Consider the following 20,829-nt stretch of genomic DNA (forward strand, 5'->3'; position numbering starts at 1 on the left):
TGGTTGCAAACCACAAGATATGTGAAGAAATCCATGATCTTATCAAACAATAGATTCATTGCCTGCTTGAAACAATTCCTGGACTGAAGTTTGAGAGATGTGGTGGAGATCTCCCACATTTGGCCTGCCAATAACCTAGTCAGGACTGACTGCAAGAATGTACAGAGTTTGATGATGGCTGCCTTTGGGAATCTTAGTGCAGGCAGGCTTATTCAGATCTGCTCAAATAAGAGAACCTGTGCCTGTAGGGGTTAAGGGAGGTTGCTGAGGCAATTCACTTTATATTGTACCCAGGAGATTGATGCTGTTATTGGTTGCAAAGCAGTAGGAAGCAAAGGGTCCAATTTTCTCACACTGACCATATTAGCAAACAGATACAAGTGATTGATGGTGCCACTAGTAAAGGCAACTGATCAGTCAACAATCATCCCTGGTTTTTATATTACAATTTTCAAAGCCACACTAAATTATGCTTTAGCTGTATTAACAAACTGTATACCATTATTTATGTTCCAAAAATACAACAGAGTCCCAGGGCACATTATCTTGTCTGATGGGTCTGCACCCCGCTCGCCAAACTGTTCCAGTACAGCTACAACACTGGCACCTGCCTGGCAATGTGGAAAATTGCCCAGTTATGACCTGCATACGAAAATCAGGACAAATCCAACCCGGCCTATTACTGCACCATCAGTCTACTCTCGATCATCAGAAAAATAATGGAAGGGGTCGTCGACAGTGCTACAAAGTGGCACATGCTCAGCAACAACCTGTTCACTGACACTCATTTTGGGTTCCACCAGGGCCACTCAGTTTCTGACTTCATTACAGCCTTGGTCCAAACATGGACAAAAGAACTGAACTCCATTGGTGAGGTGAGAGTGACTGCCCTTAACATCAAGGCAGCATTTGACCGAGTGTGGCTTCAAGGAGCCCCAGCAAAACTGGAGTCAATGGGAATCAGGGAGAAACTCTGCACTGGTTGGAGTCATACCTAACACCAAGGAAGATGGTTGTGTTTGTTGAAGGCCAATCATCTCAGTCCATGAACATCACTTCAGGAGTTCCTCAGGGCAGTGTCCTAGACCCAGCCATCTTCAGCTGCTTCATCAATGATCTTCCTTCCATTATAAGGTCAGAAGTGGGGATGTTCGCTGATGATTGTGCATTGTTCAGCACCATTCGCAACTCCTCAGATACTGAAGCAGTCTGTACAAATGTAGCAGGACCTGAACAACATTCAGGCTTGGGGTGATAAGTGTCAAGCTACATTTGCACCACACAAGTGCCAGACAATGACCATCTCCAAGAAGAGATAATCCAACCATTTCCGCTTGGTCTTCAATGGCATTACCATCACTGAATCCCCCACTATCGACATCCTGGGGATTACCATTCACCAGTAACTGAATTGGACCAGCCATATTAGTACTGTGGCTACAAAAGCTGGTCAGAGGCTGAGAATTTAGCAGCAAGTAACTTAACTCCCAACTCCCCAAAGCCTGTCCACCATCTAAAGGCACACGTCAGGAGTGTGAGGGAATATTCTCCACTTACCTGGATGGCTGCCGCTCCAACAACACTCAAGAAACTCAGCACCAACCAGGCCAAAGCAGCCCACTTGATTGGCACCCCTTCCACCACCTTCAACATTCACACCCTCCACCACCGACGCACAGTGGCAGCAGTGTGTACCATCTACAAGATGCACTGCAGCAACACACCGAGGATCCTTTGACAGCACCTTCCAAACCCAGGACCTCTATCAGTTAGAAGTACAATGGCAGGAGACACATGGGAACACCACCCACTTGCAAGTTCCCCTCCAACCCGCACACCATCTTGACTTGGAAATATAATCGCCATTCTTTGAATGTTGCTGGGTCAAAATCCTGGAACTCCCTTCAGAATAGTACTGTGGGTGTACCTATACCACATAGACTGCAGCAGTTCAGAAGGCAGCTCACCACCACCTTCTCAAGGGCAATTGGGATGGGCAATAAATGCTGGCCTAGTCAGCAAACTGTGAAAGAATAAAAAAAGGTACATTTTTATTGAGAAGTTATAAGGGCTTTAGACATCTTCTTTGGCCTCCTTATCTCGAGAGACAATGGATAAGCGCCTGGAGGTGGTCAGTGGTTTGTGAAGCAGTGCCTGGAGTGGCTATAAAGGCCAATTCTAGAGTGACAGGCTCTTCCACGGGTGCTGCAGAGAAATTTGTTTGTCGGGGCTGTTGCACAGTTGGCTCTCCCCTTGCGCCTCTGTCTTTTTTCCTGCCAACTACTAAGTCTCTTCGACTTACCACACTTTAGCCCCGCCTTTATGGCTGCCTGCTAGCTCTGGCGGACGCTGGCAACTGACTCCCACGACTTGTGATCAATGTCACAGGATTTCATGTCGCGTTTGCAGACGTCTTTAAAGCGGAGACATGTTCGGCCGGTGGGTCTGATACCAGTGACAAGCTCGCTGTACAATGTGTCTTTGGGGATCCTGCCATCTTCCATGCGGCTCACTTGGCCTAGCCATCTCAAGCGCCGCTGACTCAGCAGTGTGTATAAGCTGGGGATGTTGGCCGCCTCGAGGACTTCTGTGTTGGAGATACGGTCCTGCCACCTGATGCCAAGTATTCTCCGGAGGCAGCGAAGATGGAATGAATTGAGACGGCGCTCTTGGCTGACATACGTTGTCCAGGCCTCGCTGCCATAGAGCAAGGTACTGAGGACACAGGCCTGATACACTCGGACTTTTGTGTTCCGTGTCACTGCGCCATTTTCCCACACTCTCTTGGCCAGTCTGGACATAGCAGTGGAAGCCTTTCCCATGCGCTTGTTGATTTCTGCATCTAGAGACAGGTTACTGGTGATAGTTGAGCCTAGGTAGGTGAACTCATGAACCACTTCCAGAGCGTGGTCGCCAATATTGATGGATGGAGCATTTCTGACATCCTGCCCCATGATGTTCGTTTTCTTGAGGCTGATGGTTAGGCCAAATTCATTGCAGGCAGCCGCAAACCTGTCGATGAGACTCTGCAGGCACTCTTCAATGTGAGATGTTAAAGCAGCATCGTCAGCAAAGAGGAGTTCCCTGATGAGGACTTTCCGTACTTTGGACTTCGCTCTTAGATGGGCAAGGTTGAACAACCTTCCCCCTGATCTTTTATTATAAGGGCTTTCGACATAGGATTATCTTAATAGTGTTTAAGATTTAGTTTTAATAAATAGTTAATTTGTTGTTGTCTATAGATACCTGGTTTGGTCTGTTTCATTCTGGGGTTACTAGAGGGTTTAATTTGACTGTTTTTCAGTTGGGTGGAAAACTTTAATAATATGCTGAAACCTGTGGAGTGATGGGACTGAATTGACAGTGTGTTGCTCCCACCGCAGTCGTAACACGGTCCATTTTATATCTCTTCTAGTTTTTAAATTTGCATTGAAATGGATGAAAATAAAAATCAGATGATATGTAAAACAGGCTGCTGATTCAGTCACCTGTGAAAGAATAAAAAAAGGTACATTTTTATTGCAGTTAAACGAAGGGATGTTTTTCAATTAGCAGAGGCAAGGGTTTCTCTCTCCACATCTCTCTATTGACAATTGTGTGTGTGGTTTGACTGAGACAGCCAACATCTACTTAGGGAATTTAGTCTCACTGCTAATTACAAAAGGTTAATCAATGAAATGTTATTCTATGTTTTGTTTTATTTGGATAGTTTGTCCCTGAAGTGCAATGTATGAATAAGCTGAGAAGTGAGATATATTTAAACAGCTGCTCTTCCTTTTTATTAAACATTGCTCATTCTTAAAAGTATTAAATCATATTTTATATAAGCACCTCCTTACTCAATTCTAGAAATTCAAAGGATAGTGGGATCAGTTTACAAAGCATTCTTCCTCTCACTTTGACATTGCCTTGAGTTTCTTTCATTTTTCTTTTCATTGTAACAGTGCACATCTAATTTCAAAAATATAAACCTAAGGCTGGTGTACACTGCATTGCATTTGAGCCAATGGTGTCGATTTTGATTTTATGTGATCATGTAAACAGGTGACTGAATCAGCAGCCTGTTTTACATATCTTCTGATGTTTATTTTCATCCATTTCAATGCAAATTAAAAACTAGAAGAGATATAAAATGGACCGTGTTACGACTGCGGTGGGAGCAACACACTGTCAATTCAGTCCCATCACTCCACAGGTTGCAGCATATTATTAAAGTTTTCCACCCAACTGGAAAACAGTCAAATTAAAACCTCCAGTAACCCCAGAATGAAACAGACCAAATAAAGTATCTTTAGACAACAATAAATTAACTATTTATGAAAACTAAATGTTAAACACTATTAAGATAAACCTATGTCGAAAGCCCTCATAACTTCTTATTTTAACCTAACTTCCCCATTCACACACAAACTCTCAAAAATAACAGTAGTTAACTGGTTTTAAAAGTGGCGTTTTTAAAATTAGCTATTTCTTAAGAATAAATAAACAAGTAAGTCTTTGTGGGTTACGTTCCTGATGGATGAGGTATCCTAATGTGAAAATAATCAAAGGCTACTCGAAGTCTCCATGTGGATTTGATGAAATTGTCTGTTCTTAATAGGCATTCAATTCACTTTGGCTGCAGCAGGCATCAAACACTGGTGAATTCCAGAAAATACAGTCGAGAGATTCAATCTTGAAGCAAATACTTCCTGTCTTGGAAGTAAAGAAAAGGAGTTTTGCTACTTTCGGCAATATCAAATGGTCTGTTAAAAGAGTTATTTCCTCTTCAGGCAATTTCTGCTGAGAGAAAATGGACAGCTCTTTTCCTTCAGCACGCTTTCTGGTGAGCCTCTCAAAACAAAACTGGTTCAGACCGGTTTTTACCAGTTTTGGACACAGTCAAATGGAAACATTATGCCATGTGACCTCTCTGTCTCCTGCTGTTGCCTAGCGTAACAAAATGCAGCTGTGGCACACTGTGCCCCCAGAAAACTTTTCACCCTGTCTTAAAGGCGTATTGTTTTTAGAAGAGTCTTAAAGGCACACTGTTTTAATCAGCGGAGAAAAATAATACAAGTCCGTGACAAGCGGGAGAAAGAAAAATAAGACCTTTTTTTAAATTCATTCATGGGATGTGGGCATCACTGGCTATGCCAGCATTTATTGCCCATCCCCAATTGCCCTTGAGAAGGTGGTGGTGAGCTGCCTTCTTGAACTGCTGCAGTCCATGTGAGGTAGGTACACCCACAGTGCTGTTAGGAAGGGAATTCCAGGATTTTGATCCAGTGACAGTGAAGGAACGGCGATATAGTTCCAAGTTAGGATGGTGTGTGACTTGGACGGGAACTTGCAGATGGTGATGTTCCCATGCATCTGCTACTCTTGTCCTTCGAGGTGGTAGAGGTCGCGGGTTTAAAAGGTGCTGTCTAAGGATCCTTGGTGCGTTGCTGCAGTGCATCTTGTAGATAGTACACACTGCTGCCACTGTGCGTTGGTGGTGGAGGGAGTGAATGTTTGTGCATGGTGTGCCAATCAAGCGGGCTGCTTTGTTCTGGATGGTGTCAAGCTTCTTGAGAGTTGTTGGAGCTGCACCCATCCAGGCAAGTGGAGAGTATTCCATCACACTTGTGCCTTGTAGATGGTGGACAGGCTTTGGGGAGTCAGGAGGTGAGTTACTCGCCACAGGATTCCTAGCCTCTGATCTGCTCTTATAGCAATGGTATTTATATGGCTACTCCAGTTCAGTTTTTGGTCAATGGTAGCCCTTAGGATGTTGATAGTGGGGGATTCAGCGATGGTAATGCTATTGAATGTCAAGGGGAGATGGTTAGACTCTCTCTTGTTGGAGATGCCTGTCATTTCCTGGCACTTGTGTGGCGCAAATGTTACTTGCCACTTATTAGCCCAAGCCTGGATATTGTCCAGGTCTTGCTGCATTTCTACATGGACTGCTTCAGTATTTGAGGAGTCGCGAATGGTGCTGAACATTGTGCAATCATCAGCGAACATCTCCACTTCTGACCTTATGATTGAAGGAAGGTCATTGATGAAGCAGCTGAAGATGGTTGGGCCTCGGACACTACCCTGAGGAACTCCTGCAGTGATATCCTGGAGCTGAGATGATTGACTTCCAACAACCACAGCCATCTTCCTTTGAGCTAGGTATGATTCCAACCAGCAGAGAGTTTTCCCCCTGATTCCCATTGACTCCAGTTTTGCTAGGGCTCCTTGATGCCATACTCGGTCAAATGCTGCCTTGATGTCAAGGGCAGTCACTCTCACCTCACCTCTTGAATTCAGCTCTTTTGTCCGTGTTTGAACCAAGGCTGTAATGAGGTCCTGCATCTATATAGTACCTTTCGCGACCTCAGGCAATCCCAAAGCAATCAATGAAGTACTTTTTGAAGAATAGTCACTGTTCTCATGTAGGAAACACAACAGCCAATTTGTTCACGGCAAACTCCCACAAGCAGCAATGGATAGATAATGACTAGTTAATCTGTTTTTGTGACATTGATTGAGGGTTAATATTGGCAAGGACACAGGGGAGAACTACCCTGCTCTTCTTCAAAATAGTGTCATGGGATCTTGTTCATCCACCTAACAGGGCAGATGGGGCCTCGGTTTAATGACTCAGCCAAAAGGCAGCACCTCTGACAGCCCAACACTCCCTCAGCACTGGACTGAACTAGATTGTTGTGCTGAAGTCCTGGAGTGAGACTTGAACCCACAAACCTCTGACTCAGAAGCAAGAATGTGACCAAGTGATCCAAAGTTGACACAAAGTAAATGGTACTGGTTTCATTTGAAGGTACATGAAGACCTGGCCAGGGCCAGGGGGGTGGGTGGGGGGGGGATGTGTTGGGGAGGTGCAATTTCAGTTTTCACTGATGGTGTAAAACATGCGACATGAGATCGTCTGCTCACTATACATCACAACCAAATTTTCCATTCTATTGATAAAGAAAGAGAAGCGAAGATCCCTGGAGTGGAGATCTTCTCCATGATCGTCTTTAGGCTGCATAACTCCATAAGGTGCTGAATAAGTGGAGGCAGGCCGACGTGAAGTTTGAATTCCTGTAACTGAACATGGCCTTAAGCTGGTAGCTACATTTTCTACATTTGCACCTGCACCTTTGCAACTTCGCTCATATTTCACCAAGTGCTCCCTCTTGCAACTGACTAACTGACTCTCCTGCAACCCCAGTCAGAGTCCGCGGAATATATCGGTGCTGGTGCTTTTTATTGTGGGAGAGCATCACCACATCAAAACTATACAGTTGGCTCAGCCCCTGCAGGAGTATAAAAATAAAGTACATTACAATGCTTGAAATAATACACCCCCTGAAACACAGCTGCACGTGGAAAAAGTATGCAATGTGACTCATTGATCAACTGTAATGTGGCCTTGTATGTGAATGAACGAGTAAATAGAAGAATAATCAATGAAAAGCAAAAGATACCAGTCATGAAATTAGTGAAGACCTCTAATTTTGCCCTCTTTCCCCCCCCCCACCCCCCAACCCACCACCCACCCAATTGTCTTCATTCGCATAATCTGCCTCTCTGTATATGGCATCAAAGGTCATAAATTTGATGATCTCTGTCCCCACCTTGTTTAACCTAGCCCCGTCCTGTAAACAGATGCATTAGGATATCTTCCGGAAAGGGAACCCAGAATCCTGTATGCAGCTGCAAACTGGAATTGTTAAAATGCAGTAGGACAGAATTATTTTTCTCGTTTTCAAAATGTTCTTGTTATCACTTCACAGGACAGTGAAATCAGTGTCCACATCCAAGGAATGAAGTAGTGCACCTTCAGTACAGTTATTTCATGTCAGCATTGTTGCCATGCATTCCATGCACTGCAAGGTTCCAATCACTGCTTGCTGGTGCTTATTGAACCCTATAACATGCTGCAGTGAACACTACTCTTTCAGTAACACAGTAAGATTACTGGTCTTCGTGCTTCTGAACATTTCAATAGGGTTAATCCGAATAAGTTAAGAACGTATTAAGAACGCAACCGAGTTGATGAGTAAAAATTAAAATGCTTCAAATTAAGATTGGATTTGACAATTTGATGGCTTTACCAACTCCGCAAACAGTGCACATAAATTATTTAAATACCAAGGCTATAACCCAAGGATTATAGTTTCATTACTTTTTTTATTGGTTCTTGGAATGTGGGTGTTGCTGGCAAGGCCAGCATTTATTGCCAATCCCTAATTGCCCTTGACAACATGAGAACATACAAACATAAAAATAGGAGCAGGAGGAGATCACATGCCCCTCGAGCCTGCTCCGCCATTCAATACAATCGTGGCTGATCTGCCACAACTCCACGTTCCTGCCTGCTCCTCATGTCCCTTGGTTCCCTGAGAGATCAAAAATCCGTCTGAGCCGCCCCTTAAACCACTGCAGTCCATGGGTGTCGGTACACCCATAGTGCTGTTGGGTATGGCGTAACAGGATTTTGGCCCAGTGACACTGAAGGAATGGTGATATATTTCCAAGTCAGGATTGTATGTGGCTTGGAGGGGAACTTGCAGGTGATGGTGTTCCCATGCACCTGCTGCCCCTAGGCAGTAGAAATTGTGGGTTTTGGAGAGGCTGTAGAAGAAGCCTTGGCAGTTTGCTGCAGTGCATCCTGTAGGTGGTACACAGAGCTACCAGGGTGTGCTGGTGATAAGGGAGTGAATGTTTAAGGTGGTGGATGGGGTGCCAATCAAGCGGGCTGATTTTTCCTGGATGGTGCTGAGCATCATGAGTGTTGTTGGAGCTGCACTCATCCAGGCTAGTGGGGAGTATTCCAACACACTGCCGACATCTCCTTTGTAGATGGTGGAAAGGTTTGGGGGAGCTAGAAGAATATTCTGTCTCTGACCTGTTCTTGTAGCCACAGTATTTATGTGGCTGGTCTAATTAAGTTTCTGGTCAATGGTAACCCTCAGGATATTGACGGTGGGGGCTTCAGCGATTTTAATGCCATTGAACATCAAGGGGAGATGGTTAGGCTCGCTCTTGTTGGAGATGATCATTGCCTGGCAATTGTGTGGCACAAATGTTACTTGCCACTTATCAGCCAAAGCCTGAATGTTGTCCAGGTCATGCTGCATGTGAGCATGGAGTGCTTCAGTATCTCAGGAGTTCTGAATAGAACTGAACACAGTGCAATCATCAGCACTGACCTTACAATGAAGGGAAGGTCATTGATGAAGAGCTGAAGATGGTTGGGCCTCAGACACAGCCCTGAGGAATTCCTGCAGTAATGTCCTGGACTGAGATGATGCCCATCTTTCTTTGTGCTAGGTATGACTCCAGCCAATTGAGAGTTTCCTCCCTATTCCCAGTAACTTTAATGTTACTCGGGCTTCTTGATTCCACACTCAGTCGAATGCTGCCTTGTCCATGTTTTGACCAAGGCTGTATTGAGGTTTGAAGCCAAGTGGTCTTGGCAGAGCCCAAACAGAGCAGGTTATTGGTGAGGAAGTGCCACTTCGCTGATTTTTGCGAGTAGACTGATAGGGTGGCAATTAGCCAGATTGGATTTGTCCTGCTTTTTGTGGACAGGACATGCCCAGGCAATTTTCCACTTTGTCAAGTACATTGCCAGTGTTAAAGCTGTACTGGAAAAGCTTGGCTAGAAGGGTGGTTAGTTCGGTCCTCTGTACTAGAGCCAGGATGTATCCAGTACACTCAGTCGTTTCTTGATATCACGTAGAGTGAATCAGATTTGCTGAAGACTGGCATCTGTGATGATGGAGAACTTAGGAGGAGGCAGAGATATCATTATTTACTCAGAGCATAGATACAGGAAGAAACACCCTAGTGCTTTGTGTGACGCAATGTCGTCTGCACTTGGCCACTTCTACGCAGTCTTCCCCTTATGGCCTCGGATAAGGTTGAGGCAGTCTGCTCACTTGTCTCTTCCTGCAGCTGAGATATATGTGGCAGTCATCCTCGTCATGGAGGCGCCTGTGAGGGCATCACCAGAATCATTGCAGGACAACCTCTGCCACTGGGCCCTGCTGCACAGTTGCTCTCACAGTCAGGGAGGCCAAGGAACCCACTGATGATGATGGTGCCCCACGAGGAGTGGCACCCTCATCCTCCTCAATGACATCCTCAGCCCCAGGCTGGCGCTCCAGATGGTGTCACTGACAGGTCCATGTTAGATGGTGTGGCATGCTTTGTATGTTGCTCAGTGTTCGGTATGCTGTAGGAAGGGTGGAGTGTAAGGCTCCCCCTCAATGAGTGTATTGCCCTCCCTAATCACCATCTTCAGTATGAGAGCCCATCTCGCCATGGCCGACTTCCTCATGGTTTGCAATCCTTCATGGCTCCCTCCTCCATGGCTGTGATGACCTGAAGGCAGGTCCAGTGTGGTCCCTCTTCCATGCATTATGGGCCCTTTCTCCTGAAAAGGCAAAAAAATGCATGATAAGGCACTGCTGGCCTCTATGGCCACTGCCAGCTGCTCCTATTCATTAGAAGCTGCATGTCTCAGTGCTGGCAGGTCCTCAACAACACCATGGCTTTCAGCCATTCTGAGGGGTTAGTAAGAACCCTGGACACGCTCTGCTCCCATGTTCAGGAGCAGCATGTGCCCTGAGACTCCTCAGCTTGGTGTGTCTGCTAGAGGGTTAATAACCAGAGGCCTGTCCTGAGGGTTGGGATTTGCACTCACTTTGCCAGACCATATCAGGTCATTGAACCTCTTCTGACACTGGATCTGACTTCTGCAGATCACATATCTTCTGCTGACTGTGTCAGTGATGTCCATGCCTGCTTCGTCTGAGTGGGAGGCCTCCTCCTGCCTTGTTCCGGGAAGATGACTTCTCTCCCTCACGGTCTCCAGCATCACCTCCAGATCTGCATCAGAGAATTGAGGAACTGCCCTGCCTGGGCTCCTGGCCTCTGGCTCTCCTGACATATTCTTAAATTCTATTCTCTTCCAATCTGAAGTTGCAGCAGTAAAGCAGCAACCACTGTAAAATCAGGCCCACACTTCGCAGTCCCACCTGTGTTCCTGCCCCGGCAGTAGCTAATTGGCTGCCAAACTCAAACCAGTTAAGGGGGTGCCCCCGTGAAACTCAGGGCCGATGACTCTTTCGCCTTAGGGGCGGATTTGGGTCGTGGAAACAGTCTTGACTTCGGTTTCCTCTCTCCGCAGCAAAAATTCAGCCCTTACTAACTGTTCTACAGAATTTCTTTTATCGTTATTCACCCACTGCAGTCTCATAAAACCTTGCATTTAAATAGTCCCTTTCATGACCACTGGATGTCCCAAAGTGCTTTACAGCCAGTGGAGTATTTTTGAAGTGTAGTCACTGTTGTATTGTAGGAAATGTGGCAGCCAATTCAGCAAGTTCCACAAACAGCAATGTGATAATGACCAGATAATCTGTTTTAGTGATGTTGATTGAGGAATTAATATTCACCAAGATACCAGAGAGATCTCCCCTGCTGTTCTTCAAAATAGTACCATAGGATCTTTTACGTCCACCTGAGAGGGCAGACAGGACCTCCATTTAGAGTTTCATCCTCTATGGCACCTCGAACAATGCAGAACTAAAGAAATAAATCTGTAACCTGGTTTAAGTTTGACTTTTGCCTTGATTAGTCGAATGCTAATAAATCGACTGTCAGGGTATGTAGATGGAGTCTGCTCCTAAATCATTTTGAAGGCTTGTGTCATACATCAGGCGTTTCATTATTCAAGATTTCCAGACGTGTAAATGCAGGATTCTGAGAGCCACAATGTCAGCGTATTCTGGGTTACACGCTGGAGTCTGGTAAGTTTGTGTGCCAGATAGGAGCTTCGTTGCAGATAGGGATGGCTTTCCTTTGAAATTAGTGGGAAGTGTCCTGGCCCTCCCAGTTATCAGCTGGCTTTTACTATATGTCTGGTGATATTTCTCTCTTCAGTCTGAGGTGCATATGTGCTAAGTTCCGTTGCTAGCTAGTGTGCCCAGAAGAACTATGTTCAATTCTGGGAGACTCCTGAACAGTTCAGGAGCTTTGGCATCCCTCGTCCTGGCTGCTGTCTGTGTATTTTTCTGTGATCTGATTGGTAATGACAAATGAGAAGATGGTAATATAGTGTGATGGTGATATATATAGATGGGATAATCAATGAGAAAGAAACTCAATCTCAAACAATAAACAATAATATTTACAGATGTAAAGAGGGTGCAACTGAGCTTTGATGGGGTTGGAGAACAGGTGGTAGTATATTAGCAGCCCATTATACACCCTGTCTGACTTTCCATTGACTTTGGGCAACTGATCCTCTACCATCTGTTTTGTATCTACATTGAAGTTGAGTTTCATTCCTACAAACACACGTGTGTGCCTTAATGACCTGGAGAAGGGTACATTAGCAAATTCTTCCAAGTATATAGATGATACCAAAAACAGGAAGCAGGGCAAATAATGAAAAGCAAAGTACCCTGAAGGATAAGGATTCAGGATTTTTAGATAATTAGGTCAATAGGTTGCAAAAATTGGATAAGTGTAAAATCATTAGTCTGGGAGAAAGGACCTGAAAGAGGGAACATTAAATAAAACAGGGTCCAGTATTGCGAAGAATTAAAGAGATATAGCGGTTAACTTGGATAAATTTGAGAAACTGTCATTGTCCTGGACTGACAATTGTACATCATGCCACTTGTAAGTGACTGCAATGTTGGTGTTCCTGGAAAATTTGAAGCCAGAATGGAGGTACTTAAACAGGGAACGTGAGAAGGGCGGTGTGTAATTGAGTGGCAGGAGAAATGGACGATTAGAGATAAGTGGTTGCTTGAAAAATTAAAGGGGTCGAGGGGGTGAGAGGGTATCAAGTATGAGTCAAAGAAGGGAATGTTGGGTTTTCAGGAGCTGGAGGACAAGATGGAGAGTCTGCAGTGTGAAGGGGAGGAGCTGATTTGGGAGGCGAGCTAGAAGAATGGAGGCAGAGGTCACGTGTGGATGATCTTGATTTTGGAAGCAAAGAATTGCATAAGCTTTTGACCTTTACTAACAGAGATGAATATGATAGGTATAGGGAACACAGGTCGGAGAAAGCAGTTTATGAGGGAGAAGAGGAATCTTGCTGTCTGGGATAACCTGAGACTTTAAGGATAATTTGATCACAGAGTGAGAGATGGAGTACTGCTTGAAGTAGTAAAGCCAGATTTGGAAGTCAATAGCCAGGCAGGTTGTGTGCCATGTTCATTTTGATCTGTGGCCAAACAACTGGAATCCATAAAGCCAAGCCTGTGTTAGGAGCTGTTGTGCTAAAGGAAATAGTGGAAAGTTGGAAAGTCACATCTTGGATGTGAGGGATTTGATGGGTACAAGATTAGGAAAAGTGATGGTGCTGCAGCTGTGGAACTGATTTATGAAGGCATCAGTGACAATGCAGGTGGTGAGCTCATGTTCAGGGAGTTACAATGGGACATTTGAGGAAATAAGGAGTAGTTTGTGTTTTTCCATGGGTGGCATGATGGGGTGTAGAGTTTAAATATAAACAGGGGAATGTATAAGAGGAGAGAAACGAGGAGCCAGCCTCAGATAACAGTAGAGAGATGTATGTAGAAGTTATGGATGAGGGAGGTGAGGGCAGAGTAAATTCAGATACAGGTTAAAATCACCAAGCTCCAGTTGCTTAGTGCAGCAACTAACTTGGGTCAGACAGCAGGAGCTTTCAGTGTACCAAGGCACAGTAGAGGTTGGGATGAGCAGGTTAATGATAAGAATCTGGAAAATAGTTTGTGAATGAAGTGTTAAAATGTGGCTCAATTGCTAAAGGAATAAGGAGATTGTTCAAGGTGAAACCTGGAGATGAGTACCACAATGCCTACATAAATAAAAGCAAAATACTGCAGATGCTGGAAATCTGAAATAAAAACAAAGTGCTAGAAATACTCAGCAGGTCTGGCAGCATCTGTGGAGAGAGAAGCAGAGTTAACGTTTCAGGTCTGTGACCTTTTTTGGATTAAAGGTCACAGACCTGGAATCTTAACTCAGCTTCTCCCTCCACAGACAATGCCTACATAGTTGGCTGGACAGGGTGGAATCTGTCTGCTAAAGCAGCCTCAGTGGGAGGAAAAGAATCATCATTGGCAGGTCAAATTTTGGCCAGTACTATGATATCAGATCATGCATGGAAAGCAACAGACACAATGTCGGATGATCAAAGACAGTCAGCACGGATTTACTAAGCAACAGTCGTGTCTGACTAAGATGATTGAACTTTTTGAGGAGGTAACCAGGAGTATCGATGAGGATAGTACATTTGGTGTAGTCTATATGGATTTTAGCAAGGCTTTTGATAAGGTCTCACATGGCAGACTGGTTACAAAAGTAGAAGCCTAAGGAAACAAGGCAAAGTGGCAAGTTGGATCCAAAATTGGCTCAGAGGCAGGAAACAAAGGATATTGGTCGTTGGGTGTTTTTGTGGCTGGAAGGCTGTTTCCAGTAATGTTCTGCAGCGTTCAGTACTAGGTCCCTTGCTTTTTGTGGTATATATCAATGATTTGGACATGAATGTAGAAGGTATGATTAAGCCATTTGCAGACGATACAAAAGTTGGCCATGTGGTTGATAATGGAGAAGAAAGCTATGGACTGCAGGCAGATATCAATGAACTAGTCAGGTGGGCGGAACAGTGGCAAATGGAGTTCAATTCGGAGAAGCGTATAGAACAGAGAGCCCTTGGAGTGCATGTCCACAGATCCCTGAAGGTGGCTGGACAGGTAGATAAAGTGGTCATGAAGGCATACAGGATGCTTGCCTTTATTAGCCGAGGCATAGAAAAGAAAAGCTGGGAGGTTATGCCGGAACTGTATAAAAACTGGTTAGAGCACAGCTGGAGTACTGCATGCAGTTCTGGTCACCACACTATAGAAAAGATGTGATTGCACTAGAGAAGGTACAGAAGAGATTTACGAGGAAGAGAATTTTAGTTATGAGGAATGATTGGATAGGCTATGGTTGTTTTCTTTGGAATAAAGGAGGCTGAGGCGAACCCTAATTGAAGTGTATAAAATTCTGAGCGGTTTAGATAGAGTGCATAGGAAGGCTCTATTCCCCGTGGTTGAGGGGTTTATAACCAGGGGCATAGATTTAGGGCTCGAGATAGGAGTTTTAGAGGAAATGTTTTAAGGGGAAATGCTTTCATCCAAAGGGTGGTGAGGATCTGGAACTCACTGCGTGAAAGGGCGATCGAGGTAAAAACCCTCATAACATTTCAAAAAGTACTTGTATACTTGTAAAAGTAATTGTAGCAGTAACCTACTAGGCTATGGATTAGACTGGATGGCTACTTGCCAGCTGATGCAGACATGATGGGCTGAATGGCCTCCTTCCATGCTGTAAATTTCTATGAATGCAATGATTTATTCTATGATCCTGAGGGAATGGGAATCCAATAATTAACCTGAAGAATTGCCTGGAACATTGGCGGACTCACTATTGAAATTAGGGAACGTGGCAGATTCCAGAGATGACTGGGTGATTGGCATTTGGTTACGGCGATAACATTAAAAAAAACTCCATTAAAATCGATTGATTTTTTTTTCCTGTTATGTCACCTGACTTAGGGAAGTCAAGCAGCCCAAGTGACATTATGAATGCAACAACATTTTTTTTTTTATTTTGCAGAATGATAAGTCTCCAGGACGCTCAACAAGTCGATCAAGTAACATATCAAAGGTAGGGATATTCTTTGCATTTAAAAAGGAAATCTGACTTTTCCAGCTTTGTGTTTGTTGACGAGAGCCGGAGGCAGTTTTTGGAAACTCCTTCACACTATTTGTTTTGGGAAGGAGATCATAATTGTAGTTAGCATGTGACTGTGAACTCAGCTGTCGTACTTTCCAGAGAATGATCATTTGTATAAACAGAATAGTTGGTATGCTTTACTGAGGCATAATTCTGTGAACGTATTGCTGCATTGTTGTGGTATTTGTCAGCAACACCCACATCCTATGAATACATTTTAAAACATTGTGACACAGCTCAGAGGGACAAAGTCAGTTTGGCTTTCTCATAGTGTGAGAAACATAGCCCACTTAATAATAATTTACACCAAGTCAAACTCTGAAGAAGTAAGTTTATTTAACGTTCTTGCAAGATCGGGTGTCCTACAAGCAGGCACACCGATCAACATATTCAGTTCATGTTTATACAATACAAATCCATTTGTCCACGCCTTTATTTTACATTATTGGTTATAACGTATTATGACACTAACCTATCCTATGGTTGCTACAGTCTCCTCCTCTGTTTACTTCTCCCCCTACTCTAACTTTCTAGCCCCTAACTCTTGTTTTTGTTTTACCTTATTTGGCTCTCCATTGTGTGTGTTAACTTGCAGCTGTCAGCCTTTATCTTAGTGGGGCAGTTTGTTATTCACTACATCCTTTGTTCTAACTCTTGCTGTTTTTCTTTTCTCTGCCTAAGCACAATTTTTAACTGCTGTACTGTCTCAAGGTCTTTACTTACATACCCTTATCAGTTCCCTTGTTCAGTGATTTCATTATGTTGTGTAGAAATGACTTCTTGGTAATTTTCCACAAGCTGTAGAAACAACATTTCAGTATTTTTTATTCTCACAATAGTAATACGGGGTTCAAAGAAGTTGGCAAAATACTGTGTTTCATAACTGTTGCGTTTGCCTTTCTAAGACAGTTTCTCAAATTTCTAATCTGTGCCCATAAGACAGCACATTACTTGCTTTCATGTTTGATGTGGATGAACAATCTACCTACAAAGTCAGCGTATTGTAGAGAACAGTCAATACCTCAAGTTGCCTCAAAAGCGCGATGCAGGAATACACGATTCAGCAAAAGGAGGTCAATAGAGTTACAATTGAAACATGCAATATAATGCAAATCATAAAACCTTCTTGCCATTTTGCGTCAACAACCAAGCAAGACCAAAATTAAATTAAATGTAACTTGACATATTAAAATAAACTCAATCATTTTGACTCCACAGATCTCTACAGTACACAGTGTCGCTGCAGTTTGCATTGGACAATAGCTACAATTGTAACACCAGTCTAGCAGGTCACAAGAGAGTCCTCCCTTCAACTGAAACAAAATTAAAAACTGGTAAAAAGATAAATACAGAGGAAAGTAGGACCTGTCTTTGAATATTTTACAGAAAACAGAGTTTTGAGGGGAAAAAATCAGTCTCTAACAAAGACAGGTGTAATAAAGTGAGAAAAAAAAGTTTTGGCAGAAATTTAAAATCACTTTGGTACTTTGTGCGCTTTTTCTGGTAGTTGGTATAAAGGATGCATCAGAGTTAATGGAGAAAATAGAATTATTCATTTTTTAAATGGGCTTTGATTATTGATGAGCAAAATGTATTAAATAGTTACATGCAAGAAAAGCCAATAGGAATACTTCTGGTATTGCCCTCTTTTATTTAAAGAAATTATACTCTCACCAGGTATTTCCTCAATATTTTTATTAAGAATGCCAATTTTAACACTGTATGTAAAGCCCTGGAGGAGGATTTCCCTCCCACCTTGGCCATTCTGATGCTATATTATGCGAAACGTCATGATGTGCTCCCATTGCAAACCATGCAAGACATGGCTTCAGACAAGCCTGATGGCCATTCTGTAGCTGCCCAACCCTGAAGAATACACCATGCAAGCCTAGAATGCAAATTCCCCAACCAGTAGTATGCGTTCATGCAACTGTTGGTCTCCATTGCAGCACTCAATCTGAAGTCTCCCTTTCCACTACCCTTTGTAGTCATGCTGCTCTGAGATGCACATGGCAGGTCCTTGTAATCTTTTTAAAGAGTCAATGAACTATCTAGTGAGAATATAAATAATTTTCTACAGAAAAAGTGAGTTCTTTGAAGAACTAATAAACTTTCCTTCCCATCTAAGGGAATAAATATAAACTGTGACTGAATTTATTTTTTATCCCAGTAGCAATCATTGCCAACCAGCTTCACATATCAGAAATTCAGACGTGCTCCTTCCATGATTTTGAGTTCTTTATTGGGTGTACGTTGCCCACTCCCAAAATTGTAATATGTCTGCTGGTGGCTGAGACTCACCACCGGGAGCCTGAACTCAATGATGTGTGGAATTTTCAACCTCGGTGAGGACATAAAGTGGGCAGTAGTAGGTCAGTTGCCTGTTAAACACTCGCCTAATTTTCATTTCCACTGACTTCAAAGCAAAGGAATTATCAGGCAGAATGTATAAAGCACAAGCAGCCTACGATCACCAGTTTTATGCCCCACTGAAGTTGAACATTCTGCTGTACTTGATGAAGTAACAGAGAAGGTTGATGAGGGAAATCCAGTGGATATTGTCGATATATGGATTTTAAGAAAGAGTTTGACAAATAGGTAGACAGACAGATAGACAGCTGGTTACCAAAATTGATGCTCATGAAATAGGAGGGTCATTGTCAGCTTCGATGAAAATTCGCTTAAGGATAGACAACAGAAAGTCATGGTAAATGGTTGTTTTTCAGACTGAAGGATAGTAGACAGTGGTGTTCCCCAAGGTTCAGTGCTGGGGCCTGTGCTTTTACGGAATAGAGAGTAACATTTCAAAATTTGCCAATTATACAAATTGACTGCAACAAGGACATAGATAGTCGAGCAGAATGCAAAGACAAGCGGCAGATGGAATTTAATAGAGAGAAGTGTGAGGCGATGCATTTTGGCAGAAGGGATAATGAGAGGCAATATAGACTAAATGGCACAGTTCTAAAGAGTTTGAAGGGACAGAGGGACCTCGAGGTCCATATGCATAGATCTTTGAAGTTGGTAGAACATATTGGGAGAGTAATTCGCAAAGCATTTGAGATCTTGGGCTTCATAAATAGAGGTATTGAGTACAAAAGCAGTGAAGTTATGCTGCACATTTATAAGGCTCTGGTTAGGCCACTGTTAGAGTATTGTGTCCTGTTCTGGTCACCGCACTTTAGGAAGGATCTGAAAGTCCTTGAAAGGGTGCAGAGGAGATTTACCAGAATGGTTCCAGGGTTGAAGGATTTTAGCTACAAGGTGAGATTGGAGAAGCTGGGGTTGTTCTCCTTGGAGCGAAAAAGGTTGAGGGGAGATTTGATAGAGGGGTACAAAATTATGACCTGTTGAGATAAGGTGGACAAAGAAAAGCTGTTCCCATTAGCTGATGGGACAAGGACTAGGGGACGCAGATTTAAGGTTTTGGGCAAGAGATACAGGGGGGAATGTGAGGAAGAACTTCTTTATGCAGTCAGTGGTAATGATCTGGAACCTGCTGCCTACAAGAGTGGTGGAAGCAGAGATGATCAATGATTTTATTTTATTTATTTATTTAGAGATACAGCACTAAAACAGGCCCTTTGGCCCACCAAGTATGTGCCGACCATCAACCACCCATTTATACTAATCCTACATTAATCCCATTACCCTCTCACATCCCCACCTTCCCTCAATTCCCCTACCACCTACCTATACTAGGGTCAATCTATAATGGCCAATTTACCTATCACCTGCAAGTCTTTGGCTGTGGGAGGAAACCGGAACACCCGGCGAGAACCCACGCGATCACAGGGAGAACTTGCAAACTCCGCACAGGCAGTACCCAGATTTCGAAAGGAAATTGGATGGGCACTTGAGGGAAATAAACTTTCAGGTCTACAGGGATAGAGCAGGGGAATGGGACTGACTGGATTGCTTTACAGAGAGCTGGCATGGACTTGACAAGCCAAATGGCTGCCTTCAGTGCCGTCGTGACTCTATGACCCTATGACTCTAAGAATAGTCTAGATATTTTATAACAAGTATCAATGAGACTAAATTAAATATTGTGTCCATATGTAGTCAATGTGTGTTTAAAAAAAGCTTTGGTGGCAGTCTAAACGTGAAAATGATTTCAGATTTCAGAAGATTGTACTAAGGAAGTAAAATCTATTTTTATTTTTTAAAATGTGTAGGGCAATATGATTCATGTTTTAAAATAAGGAAAGCATCAATAAGGTAGATATATAAATATTTTTTCAAATTCAGCCAGGCAGAAACAGAAGGCATGATTCTAAACAAATAAAGTCGCCATTTAAAATCAACATATTGAATGAATTCTTGGCAGTCAGCAGCTTCTGGAATAGGTTACCGAGTGCAAAAACTGAAACAAAAGCAGAAAATGTTGGAAACACTGAGCAGGTCTAGGAGCATCTGTACCAAGAACAGACAAGTTGATGCATCAGATGAGACTTCATCAGACCTGATTCTCACTGGAAAAGCTCACACATTCTGATGGAGGTCCACATCTAAAATGCCAACTGATCTGTTCTCTCCACAAATGCTGCCTGACCTATTTCCAGTCTTTCCAGTAATTTGTGTGTTTGTTTCAGATTTCCAGCATCTACTTTTTTTTCTGCTGGGGAAGGAAGTAATTACTTCAATTGAAAAGCTGGGGATTCAGCTAATAATGGCAGGCTGTGGCTATGAGTACAAAAATAATGAACAATAGTCAGATAAGACGCTCAAAGAGGAGCTGGATAATGGCACAGACTGAATGAGTTAAGTCTGTATTCCAATGGTCTTTGGTTGTTTTGTTCTCAATATTACATGGTGCTTCCAGTTCCCTGTAAGCTATGCATCTAATGGTGCCTGTCAGTTCTGACTAATAGCTCCAATATCATGGCCCAGCAGTGTATTAATTGAGAATTCTTATCCTGTTTCTTGCAAGAGATATCATCATCATCGTTCTTTGCCAAGTTCCTTTTTTAAAATTTCTTCATTTAAGTTTTTTTCTCTTTCTTACCTGTTTTCTCCCTATCACTTCTCCTGGACTTGTATATAAAAAGCATATGATTTCTTGATTCTAATTCAGCA

The 20,829-nt window shown here is 43.2% G+C and overlaps 1 protein-coding gene across 2 annotated transcripts in view; it reads left to right on the forward strand.

Annotated features, from left to right (window-relative positions):
- The window catches only part of LOC137355604 (E3 ubiquitin-protein ligase MARCHF1-like), a 217,708-nt gene that overhangs the window by 84,201 nt on the left and 112,678 nt on the right, over positions 1 to 20,829 (forward strand). For both annotated transcript variants that reach the window (XM_068020961.1, XM_068021042.1), the window contains exon 2: positions 15,631 to 15,681. In XM_068020961.1, coding sequence (XP_067877062.1) covers positions 15,631 to 15,681 — 51 coding nt within the window. The remainder of the gene's footprint in view (positions 1 to 15,630; positions 15,682 to 20,829) is intronic.

Source organism: Heterodontus francisci, chromosome 1 (assembly GCF_036365525.1).
Source record: "Heterodontus francisci isolate sHetFra1 chromosome 1, sHetFra1.hap1, whole genome shotgun sequence".
In the NCBI taxonomy this organism is placed as follows: Eukaryota; Metazoa; Chordata; class Chondrichthyes; order Heterodontiformes; family Heterodontidae; genus Heterodontus; species Heterodontus francisci.